Source organism: Mizuhopecten yessoensis, unplaced genomic scaffold (genome assembly GCF_002113885.1).
Source record: "Mizuhopecten yessoensis strain PY_sf001 unplaced genomic scaffold, ASM211388v2 scaffold8841, whole genome shotgun sequence".
Classification (NCBI taxonomy): Eukaryota; Metazoa; Mollusca; class Bivalvia; order Pectinida; family Pectinidae; genus Mizuhopecten; species Mizuhopecten yessoensis.
Window position 1 is genome coordinate 1,129,477 of NW_018407749.1, and position 12,062 is coordinate 1,141,538.

General features: G+C 33.9%; 1 protein-coding gene across 3 annotated transcripts in view; it reads left to right on the plus strand.

The window, feature by feature from the left end:
- Window positions 1-11,829, plus strand: part of LOC110456785 — a 21,111-nt gene extending 9,282 nt beyond the window's left edge. For all 3 annotated transcript variants that reach the window (XM_021507747.1, XM_021507746.1, XM_021507748.1), the window contains one exon: window positions 9,360-11,829. In XM_021507747.1, the coding sequence (XP_021363422.1) occupies window positions 9,360-10,160 (801 nt within the window). In that variant the 3' untranslated portion in view covers window positions 10,161-11,829. The remainder of the gene's footprint in view (window positions 1-9,359) is intronic.
- Window positions 11,830-12,062: the final 233 nt, after the last annotated feature.

The window sequence follows — 12,062 nt, forward strand, 5'->3', positions numbered from 1 at the left end:
TAAAAAATACCTGTTAATGTTGCATTAACTGAACCAAATGTGTTGTGGTAACATAATGGACATTTTAACTGGAGACAGACATATATTATGTTTTATATTATCATTTTCCAGATTATTTAAGTAAACTGACATTTCATAATCAAAATTTAAGCATAAAACTAACAGAAAATATGGAAATAACCATTCGGTAATGCCTTTTAATTGTATTTATTCTCATTGAAAAATTGGAATTCTTGCCAGGGACACCCCTATTTTTGCATGTAACATATTTATAAATGTTCATAAATATTTATTTTTTTACAAAATGCATTTTTAATTAATGCTAAAATATAGTTTTTTGTCTATATTTATTAAAAAAATCAAAACAATGTACTATCTGTGCATTCTGAACACTAAAAAAAATGTTAAAAGTAAGGGGACAGCAATATTGACAATTTCTGATAATGACTCATATATATATATACATTGTATAACAAAGTTTAAAGTTACAATGTAACAATATACAATGTACTATTATAACTAAACTAGTAAGCATATAATACAATTAATTCTTTTACATATATATATATTAAAAAGGATATAAAATGGAGCGTCAATATCTCGATTCTGTATTTTATCAAAGGTTTACATGTTTCGGCTAGCTTCATTTATTGTTCGATTTTAATTAAATGTTTACAGTAACAAATTTGCAGATCCTGAGCCCGAAAACTACAAGAATTTCATTTCGCACACCCCCAACCACAACCCCCTACCCCATCCCACCTTTGGATCCAGGTTCGTCCGAATTGGAATGAGGGTTTCTTAAAAATACCCACAAAATATCATTTTTAAATGAGCCCAGTATATAACACACATCCTCTGTATCATCAGCAGTGATTAATATCAGTTGATAAAACTTGTTTTATAATTGTTTGAAAATAAATAAAGGTCATTTATTTATGAGAGAGGTAAAATGAATTCAGATGCTTTTATAATTATTTACTGTTTTAATTATTAGTTATTATTTACAAAGGATAATTTTACACCATTATCATAAAACGATCAATTTTTGTCTTAGTGCTTCGATTCTAATTAAGACGTTCATTTTGTCGAACAAATAAAACCCACATTCAGTTAATTAGTATTGAATATATCTCTTGTTTAATATGAGCATAATTGTTTGTATTTTTCAATTTCACAGAAATGAATAAAATTCTTGCTTGTTGCTATAGAGCTATCAGTAATTTTTCAAAACAGGCATTATAATTTATCACTTCAACAAGTAAAAAAATATTATTATTATTTAAATGTTGATAAAACATGTCCTTGTGATATAATCTAGGTTTTTTTTACTGCCACAGTGCAGATTATATATCTGTGTACTTTGACCACATCATTATAAGTGCATAAGCACTTCATATCTGTATCAGGGTTTAATGGCAGTCAGAGGGTACAATACTAAACAAAATGTCGGTCAATAGGTTTCATTTTTGTTAGGGGATATGTCAGGACGAGGACTCATGACTCATTTATATAATATTTCATAACTTACATTGTCAGCTTCAATTACGGTTTTTAATTCATTAATTAACTCATTCACCCCTGTGCGCAGACACATTTGAACTCTTCTGATTCAATGGTTGGAATAGTTCATTATGAAATTTCAGGGGTGAATGAGTTAGTTACATTAATTAAAGCTGGCAATGCATGAATGATTCTAGAAATCACATATATTGTATGTATGACTTGTCTAGTAAACAAACTATAGCACATATTCTGTATTGTTCAGTTAACTTAAGCCCTTAAGTTTTTGTAGACGTAATGTATTGTAGATATGTAAATTCAAATATCTTTGAGAATTGTCTAACTTGAATACACCATCTGATAAGTGTATTGTTCAGACCAGTTATTGTGTGTATTGTACTGGTGGAATTGATTGGCATTTAGGACAGTATTTGTAGGACAGTTTTGAGTACAGATGTAATGGGCGATCAATGTGACATATTGGCGTTTAAAGTCAACAGAACGGGACATAAACTTTGAAGTGGCTAGGAGCCAGCCAGGATTGTAGTTAACAGGTATAGAGATATATTCATATATTTACGCATATACTGGTAAGTTGACACCAAAATAGGCCCCATTTGGATTCCCAATGGAATTTTATTCTCAATTTGTTAAACAAAAAAAAAGCCAAGTTGCAGCTACTAAAATATTGTACAATTCTACAGGTTTGAAGGTGGTGTCACTTTACCTTAAAACTGAAGAAAAAAATGCAAAGTTGTTTTGATTTTATGATATTGCCATTCCCCTTCTCACCCGTCCAGCTCTATTTTGTGGAAACAAACCCTAAACTAACAGGTAAGTTGTAGATTAGACCAGAAAGAAATAAGGTTTTGTTTTAGAAATTTCTTGCCAAGTATATGGTGGTGTACATTATTGTATATGGAATGGAGGTAATTCAGTTTTTATAAAATTTACAGTTCTAGCAGTAAAATGAAAATAAAAAGATAAACATATTTACTCTACAACAATTATGAAACAAGTTTTCACAACTTATACTAATCACTCTTGTTGGCCCTGGTGTTAGCGCGGGGAGGGTTTACTGTCGAAGGAAACCGGAGTACCCGGAGAAAACCCACATGGTCGGGCATGTGACCCCACACCTTTTCACGTCCGATCGGGGAATCGAACCCAAGCTGCCTTGATGAAAGACAAGTGCGCTATCTACTGCGCAACCTGACCACCGACGGAACAGTACTTGTTTAAAACTGACAATTTGAGGTTTCAGTATCCACAAGTAACTGGTGTGGTTTTGTTTGGTTAGGTTGGTTTTATGTCTTATCAACAGCCATGGTCATTTAAGGACTTACCAGGATTTGGTGGTGGCGAAAAACCACTGACCAATACCTGGCGACTGCCAACTCACGGTGGAGGGCTCAGTGATCGTAGACAGTCAGACGCTGTCACTGTTTCAAGTAACTGGTAAATGAAAGCATATATTACGAATGAAAATCCTAGCAGTACATTTTTGCCTTAATCCTTCATACATGTACAAATCATTATTGAGCATCTAGCTTTTTTGTTTTATAGAATGTAATGCGATCATCCTAGAAATGCATTAGAAAAATGTTTATCAGTAAATATCAACAACAAGCAGGAAGTTTAACCTTGATCGGTATGTAAGCGACCTTTTTATGGTAACCGTTTATTGTACCAGCAAGTTTATATGTACATCTACTTCCTGGTCCAGGGCACACCTGTGTGTGAAATAAACACTTTGTAGCAGGACAGCATTGTATTTGAATAGCATTAGTGTTGACGCACAGATGACCTGCAAACGTTTTGGCAAGTCAAAATATATCATAACATTTTCACTACAACAAAATATTTGACATAAATATACCTAAATGCAATGTATTTTGCAGAACTTTTGATTTTTTTTTAATAAGAAATAGCAAATCTGCACCAGAGTCAAACTCAAGAACTGTACTTTGTCAATTCTACACTTTATCAATGTAGATGTTAAGGAGGTATAGATACAACACATAAAATGAGACGCAAGGTATAAGGGAATTAATGAAAGTTAAGAGATGGGGTACCTTGACAAGGGAAGTAACTCTCTAAGCCAGAGAAAGTCTTTTAGGTATAGCTTCTATATGTTGTAATATAAGAGAGAATACTGGTTATGATTTTGCAGTGGTGCCCTTTAACTTTAATGATGCAGAAAACAAGGTCTTGAGGGTCACATACTGGTTTGTTGAAGGAGCGCCATGGATTCTTTGAAAATTCAGCTTTTAAAATAAAACATGTTTCTTTTGCTATAATATAATGACAATACTGATATAAATTTACGGTTTATTTTCGATTATTTTGTAGTTCTTTAGTTAAAAATTGATTTGATTTTACAAAAGGAATCACTGCTAATATTATTTAAATAAATGAATGCAAATAATTATAAATATTATTAAGCAATTTGCGACAACCAATACCCTGATTTGAAAATATGTCACCTGTATCACTTTAAAAGAGGTAATATAATGCCCATGTTGTCAATTACAGCAAGCATCTTGGAAAAAAGTCTTATTTTTAATTTTCCTTCAGCTTATTGCCATTAGTCACCTCAAATTATGATAAAATTTAGTTATAGGGTTTTATTAAAAAATAACCCAGTTAAACGTTGTGGATTGATTATGACATAGCATGAATTCTTGTCAGAGTATACAGAATTGATTTTAAACGTTATGTTGTAGATGTTTGTTCTGGGTGTGGATTATATTAATATCGAACCGTGAATGTGTTGGATAGTGTTCAGTTTTAACAAAGAAATAGTGACGTATTGAAACAGGACTTTAATGGTTGTGTGATAGGTATATATCGATTCATACAGTTGATCTATTGTCCTGGCCCGGTACTACGTATATATCTTGAATTGTCAACAACGTGACCCAGTGTCAATAAAGGAATCATTAAATCGGTCCCTTCTGTCTGCTACCACAGTATTTAACATTGACCGGATGACGTTACACAGTACTATAGTGTACCGTAGTAACATGTACACCCTACATTCTCTTTGTTGTGACCCCTGTTGTTCGAAGCTTGCTTCATTATCTGATATTGACCTAAATGATCTTTGAAGTATAGATCTACCATTACCTGACTACGTACCTACTGGTAACATTTTCACAAAAAAATGTATGTCAAATACGAATAATATGACCACTAAAAGATGGGTCCTCCCGCCCTTATCTTCCACCCAAGTTTCATTCCTGTAAATTCAAATGAAGCAGTCAAGATTTTACTGAATGACATTTTACTACCCGACCCCCCACCCCCCAAAAAAAAATTGTCCAGAAGGTATAGATTCTTAAGCCATTTTTTAACCCATTGATACAATCCTGAATCCCTGAATGACACTAAACGTAGCTTTGATTGCACTTTAACATTCTGCAAGATAATCTAATCCACACTGACCATAAAACTGAATGAAGGCTGTAACCAGGTATTTGTATTGCCAATATTTCGCAGGAGAATGGATGGTGTGGCAATCGTGCTTGTTGACATTCCAACATGGCTGTGACCATTTTTTTTACGATGATTGACTGTAGCGCCGATCGATAGAGACAGGAGGTTTCAGCTTTACCACGACTTAGAATTATTGCAGTATAGATTGTCCGAGAACAATGCCAACCATCAATAATCTATAGCGTGACCATGCTATGTAAGGGTGAACATCCTTTCACAATTATAACTCAAGTGAAATGAGGTTGTTTAGAAGTGGGATGTAGTACACTATACTCAAAACAAGTTACACACATATCCGTATAAAACTTGGTTAGATGGTTTCTATATGGTGTTGCGTCAAAGTATGTAAGTGAATTATTACAAGCACATTAATGACTCTGGTACTCTTATACAGGATAGCTGTACTTATGGAACACCTAGAGTTTAGATCCAACCTCTCTGAGGCCTGATTGACAGAAAACGTGAATTGATCGACCGGAAAATTGATTTCCGTGCTCACTTAAGGATGTATATATATGGTACCAGTAACCCTACTCTTATATAATCTCTTCTCCAGGAGAGTTTCACAGTAATTGAAAATCTATACCTTTGCGTCTACAAATGTATAAGTAAGGTTTTTAGGAATAATCAATTGTTGACACATTTGACACTTGGGTAATTCTTGAAGAGATATTGGCTATAATAAGTATTTAAGGGAGATAACTCATTCTGTAACATCACATATAAATAAATAAATATACAACATTTGATATAGTGCCCTATCTAGCTAACATAAGCCACTCTAAAGCGCTTTACAGTACATATAGATATACAATTCTATACAGTCAATACAATTAGCATATATATATTAATCAATACAATATTGAGGAATTTGCTGGAGCTGCCTTATCAGGCACTATAACTACTACATGTACTACTAGTCCTATGCCACCTAGCTAATATCTCCCTATGTGTGTATGTCTGTGTGTGTGCTAGAGATGTATACATTCTATCATCATATTCTAGCCCTTTGTTATGTATAATGTGTAAGGTAACATATGTCGTTAACAAAAAAAAAATCATGATAGATATATACAGTGTATATATCAATAGAATATTTCACTGTGTACATTTTCACATGCGGTTCACAACTGTAAAACCAGGAGTATTAATTTACCATGAGAATTTCCAGATGGGTTGACTATATAGAACTGTTCTTACAGTAAATGTAGGTTTTCCAACAAGCCATGACTATTTGCAATGCACCAGTGGTGACACATTCAGCCAACACAGCTGTGTTCATTATTATTGGGTGAAGCCTATGTATTATATAGACAACATATTTTCTCTAAATAATATATATTTATAGGTACAGTATATTGATCGGAAAATTTCACATCTTGCGTTTTATTATGTTAATAAATTCTGTTGAAATGTATTACAATATTCAGCTGAAATATTATACTGTAGAGTATGATATCGTCTGGATACTGTTACCAAATAACTGATGGGTAGTACTTAATTTGTTTTATAAATACATCAAATTAATTGTACAAGATGATGCCAACCATATAATTACATCATACATGCAAATCTACACTTTTTTAAAAAGTTAATCAAACAGTGAGTTCCAGCACTTATTTAAGGATCCCATTACCACTTCCAAAAACTATAACTATGCACGTCAAACTGATTTTGCCGTTATGACTATATATTAAGCGTCCATAAATCATTTTTGAAAAGAAAATCATACTCTGCAGAACTTTTATGATGATAAGAGAGATCAATAAAATATACAAAATATAACAGAACAATGTTCTATGTTAACCTTGAACCACCAGGGCCAAACCAGGTTCAAACCCTAGACTTTAGATAATTGTATTATCGTACTAACCTGCCTTCAAGGTCACAGGAGTCGATTATTATGTTTAAAACTTTAAAACAACTGGCAAGTAGCACTAATTGATCATATATGATTGTGTGTGACATATAATTGATTTTAGTACTATTAGTGCTGAGCTGACTTAGAACTATAATGTACTGAAGTGGAGCAGGTAGCTATATAGTGTTATAGTTATATAATAGATATATCATATTGTAGCATACCCGATACATCAGATGTATTTTACTATTATTAACTTGAGCACGCCAACTCATTCCTGAAGCAAATTAATTAATTTGAAATCCCAAGTTTGTATACAATTTTTTGTAACAGAATTAATGAAGAATTCTTTGAAATAAGAATATTACTTCCAAGAACAAAACATTCTGTACTGTAGATCAGCTCGTCTTTTTAATCTTATACCAATAAATATATATCCTTGTTCAGGTCGTTATAAACTTGTGCAAATACACTTAAATCCAGTGTCATTGAATTTTCTTGGCAGGTAGTGTAATTCTCAATCATGTTTAGTCATGTAACAATGTACACCTTTGTAACAGCTTTACCTGTCCAGAGATTGAGACTACATCTCAAACTTCCTGTGTTTACCTTTCAATTGTAACATGCCTCCCACACTACTCGATATGCAGGTACAGGTAGATATAAAAGTGATACCTGTTGTAGTGCTATGAAGTGGGATTTGCTATATTCAAAAGGATTTGTGGAGGATTACGACTTTGAGGTTATCGGTAAGCAGTGAAATACATATAAATGACAAGTGTATGTAATGAATCCGTAGCATAAGGGTTGGGGAAATATGAAAATATGTGCTTATTGAATTTCTCTATACCTACGTACCCTAGTATAAATATGTAGACATCTTCATACATTCAAAACAGCACCTGCATGACTCTAACCACTAACCACTAACACACAGTCCGTCGGATGGGACTATACATGGTGTCCCGTGTGAGAACTGTCCAATCTTGCACAGAAAAGATCCCTCAGAGTTTTTTCGAAAAATAGTTGGCAAGTAACACCGATTTGTTCTCGGCCGATAGAACTATGTTCTCTTTATTAGACAATTAGAAGGACTTCTAAAATGTATATAGCAAATAAAATTCATAGAATAGGCAGGATCTGGTGTAACTGGCGGCGGCTCAGTACCTCACTTCCGGTCCAGGCTTGGTGCTGCTATACAACTAGTGTTAGGTTAAGGCAAACATTAGGCCTAGGTATACATTAAATACATATAGGATAGACGGCTCCTTCTCTCCTCTGTCTCCCTTTTCTATTCCTTCACTCCATACTTTATCCCTTCTACTCATTTTCCCATCAATCAATCAATCAATCATACATGCAGCAGCAGTCTATTGCAGCTAGCTGTTCTCTGGATGCTAGATAAACAGGCCATGCAGTCTCATTAACTCATTCACCCCTGAAAATTATTTGAACTCTACCAATTCAAAGTTCGGAATAGTTCATAATAAAATTTCAGGGGTGAATGAGTAAATTTTTAGTAACTCATTCACCCCTGAAGTTTCATAATGAACTATTCCAACCTTTGAATTGGAAGGGTTCAAATGTGTCTTCAGGGGTGAATGAGTTATTACAACCATCACAGTGTATAGTGCATGTGCCATTTATATACATGTTCATTATCATGTTCATTGAAATTTAGATTTTCAATTCAAAGTTGCGCCATTAATCTAGTCATTCTACGTTACTTTTATGTCAAAGTAGCAACAGGAAACAAACGCTGGTGGATGACTGAGGTTTTGTCACATTGCTACATGATAATTGGTACAAAAAATATCTGCTGGCCATCATATAAGTCCATGATATCAGTCAATGAGTTACTAAAAATTTACTCATTCACCCCTGAAATTTCATTATCATGTTCATTGAAATTTAGATTTTCAATTCAAAGTTGCGCCATTAATCTAGTCATTCTACGTTACTTTTATGTCAAAGTAGCAACAGGAAACAAACGCTGGTGGATGACTGAGGTTTTGTCACATTGCTACATGATAATTGGTACAAAAAATATCTGCTGGCCATCATATAAGTCCATGATATCAGGACATTTGTCTGTGTGTTCAGTGTATTGTAGTGTCACAACTGTGGTAGGTAGTGTATGGCATATGCTGTAAAACCTCGCTATTATGCCACCATTTGTCTGCAGAAATTTGGCATTATAAAGGAGTTTGACAATAGATTGAGGGAAATGCATAAAGAAATTATTAAGAAAACAAAAAAGGATATAAAAATATGTCGGCGATAAATGAGGTGGCAAGTGAAATGAGGGGCATTATTTCGAGGTTTCGCTGTATGGAAAGCATGAATTCATATCATTGCAAGTGTATCGCTGCAAGTTACATATGCGATATATAAAGAGAATATGCTCAACCTACAACATTGAATCTTGTGTAACATTGTACATGTACAGTATATATGCTTTTAGAGTATGATTATAATTGCGTTGTTTGTGTTGTAGATGCCTAGGATGCGCTCCAGTTCTGGACACTGCTGCCTGTGTGTCGTGGGAGTGTTCATGTTTCTGGCTGGTATTATTATGATATCCATTGGAGTATGTCTCATTTTAAATTATGGATTATTCGATTCAGCGTTGCTCCCGCCAGAACTTCAAAACGATGAAGGCAAAAAGATCATCGGTATTGTATTAACAGTGTCTGGATTTCTGGCTGCAATGATCAGTATATCAGTAAGTTCATATTACTTGTGCCTACAAGGTAAGACGCCATCTGTTCAACCTCATCAACTTTCTTCGCTACCTAATAGTTCACGTTCTGCCTCTAAAGGACCTCATAAAGCTCGTAATGGTGTTTCGGTGAAAAGTCGAGCACCAGGTGCAGATACAAACAAGGTAGCTTCCATGCATTCGAATCCCATGCCAGTTAACAATCGCATGAGGAAAAAGATGAAACGCAGCAAATTGGGATTAAAAAATAAACCCCGTCTGGCGGGTATTCAGGAGGATAGTCTGTCCCGGAAGCAGTCTGAGCATGACATGTCGGCCATGGTTGAGTTGGCTGGTGAGGAGGACACGCCCAGGAGCGAAAAGAGTCGGGAATTGGCTGGAGAAACATGCATAGGTGTTGACAATCCTGTCTTCAGTATAGATGGGGTGGAAAACTTTCCAGGTGCTGTCACAGTAATGGAGTCTGATGTGACTCAAGACAATTCCTCATCGGAAAGTGGATACACAGATTCCGTAAATACAGGGTCAATCGACAAAGACGATTTTGAGGATCAAGTGAAAATATTAACTCAGTGACTCTCTGCTCAGAACAATCACCAGGTTATCAACTTGTTACCATACTGCTGAGAAATGTAATGTAAACAATGTGCAAATCATTTTGAAAGCTTCATATTTATTTATGTTGACTGTTTGTCGGTGAGCAGTGCTGCCGCTGGCACTCTAGATCTGTTGGTCCTGTTTGTAGTGCTTCTGTATCTGGATGTGCATCGACAAAGACTTTTTATCTGAGCATGGTAAGCTTGTACTATGTGGGCTAAATGGCTGGATATTTTCAATGGGATATTCTTGAAAATTCACCTTTACGTGGATGTTCGGACATGCTTTTGGCGGGTCCACATATCAGCTGCAAAAACACTAGAGAAACAATAGAATCCGTTTATTTTGAAATGACACCTAGCCACTCACCCATACTAAAGAAAGTAAGGTATTTGAATATTAATTCTGAAATGATGATGACCACACTTTATATATGGAAGAGAAATATTATGAGAAATATTATTTCACTTCTGTGTTACTAACTAAATCATATAATTAATAAGTATGCAAATGATACAATGCAATAAGTGTTTACAATGCAACAAAGATAATACCTTCACATCCCATTTCTCCAATTACCTAATTAGTTAGTCTATGTATTTATTCATACTCTATATTACTAGTGTGTTTGAATTCTGGTGATACATGTAACTCTATATCATCACAAATCAAATGTAAAGACCTGTACATGCATGTACATAGAATTACCTAGGTTAATGTAAAAGATGGGTTTTTTGATTATCGGACGCAATTCTGTGATCATTATATATGGATCTATAGACTCATTTACACTGATCAGCACATTGTACATACTCAATGTACAGTCTGTAAGCAGAACAATGCATTTCACACCAAAGTTCAATACATAATTAGTATGTATACTTGGTCTTACAAAGAAATTATCAGAAAACTAAAACAGAATCCTTTCACTACAGATAAATTGCAAAACTTTTGTTAGTTGATACTTTTTCTATTTCAATAGTTATTCAAACGTTTTTGTGAGTGTAATGTTTTCATTCTAAAGGTGTTTTTTGATCATACTTGCAGGTGTGATAAGTGAAAATAATATACATACATGTACACTGCAGGTTCACTTTTCTGTTCAGTGTGTTAAACACATATCTTTGTTATACAGCATGGCCATGACAAAATCAATTATCGGCATCCAAAACGATAACAAAATCAACTGTATATATACCGGGTATACATTTATATATATAAAGGTGTCTTATAGATGAAATCCTGTGCAGAGGTTAAGGTTGAAGGTCGTTATATGTGTAAATAAGTCAATCAAATGTTAATACTAGTACAGTACTAGGTCTAATTCCGAGCCATGAGATGTATTACCAGTGATAGAGTAATATTTCACACATAATTTATTATTGATAATGTATAGAACCACAGATTGAATACATTTTTATAGTAGAACCCTGTTAATTTGACTCCAAAATTTATTAATACCGCTTATAACTCCAATATACAAATTGTACCTAAATATAAGATTGTTTATATAGATAAATATCTTCCTGTTTCATATTTTTTCATTCGTAACTGGAATACTGTTCAATAAGATTATTTCAAATAGTTTTTGTGATAAAAGATAAGTTCCCACTGATTGTTGGAAATTTTTCACTGCATAAAAAACCTCTACGGGAAAATGAGCAAACTTAATAAAAATTCTAAACTAAGTACCACAATAAGATCAATAATTTCATACTCAGTTTGGGCTCCTTATATGAAGCTGTGTTGATTATAATAAGGGGAACCACTGTCAAATTTCATGTAATTGATATACATGTAGCATATTTGATTATCAAAACAGGTAAAAGGTAAAAAAATATTTTGGAGGCAAGGTGAAAACCAAAAAACTCATATTTGAAA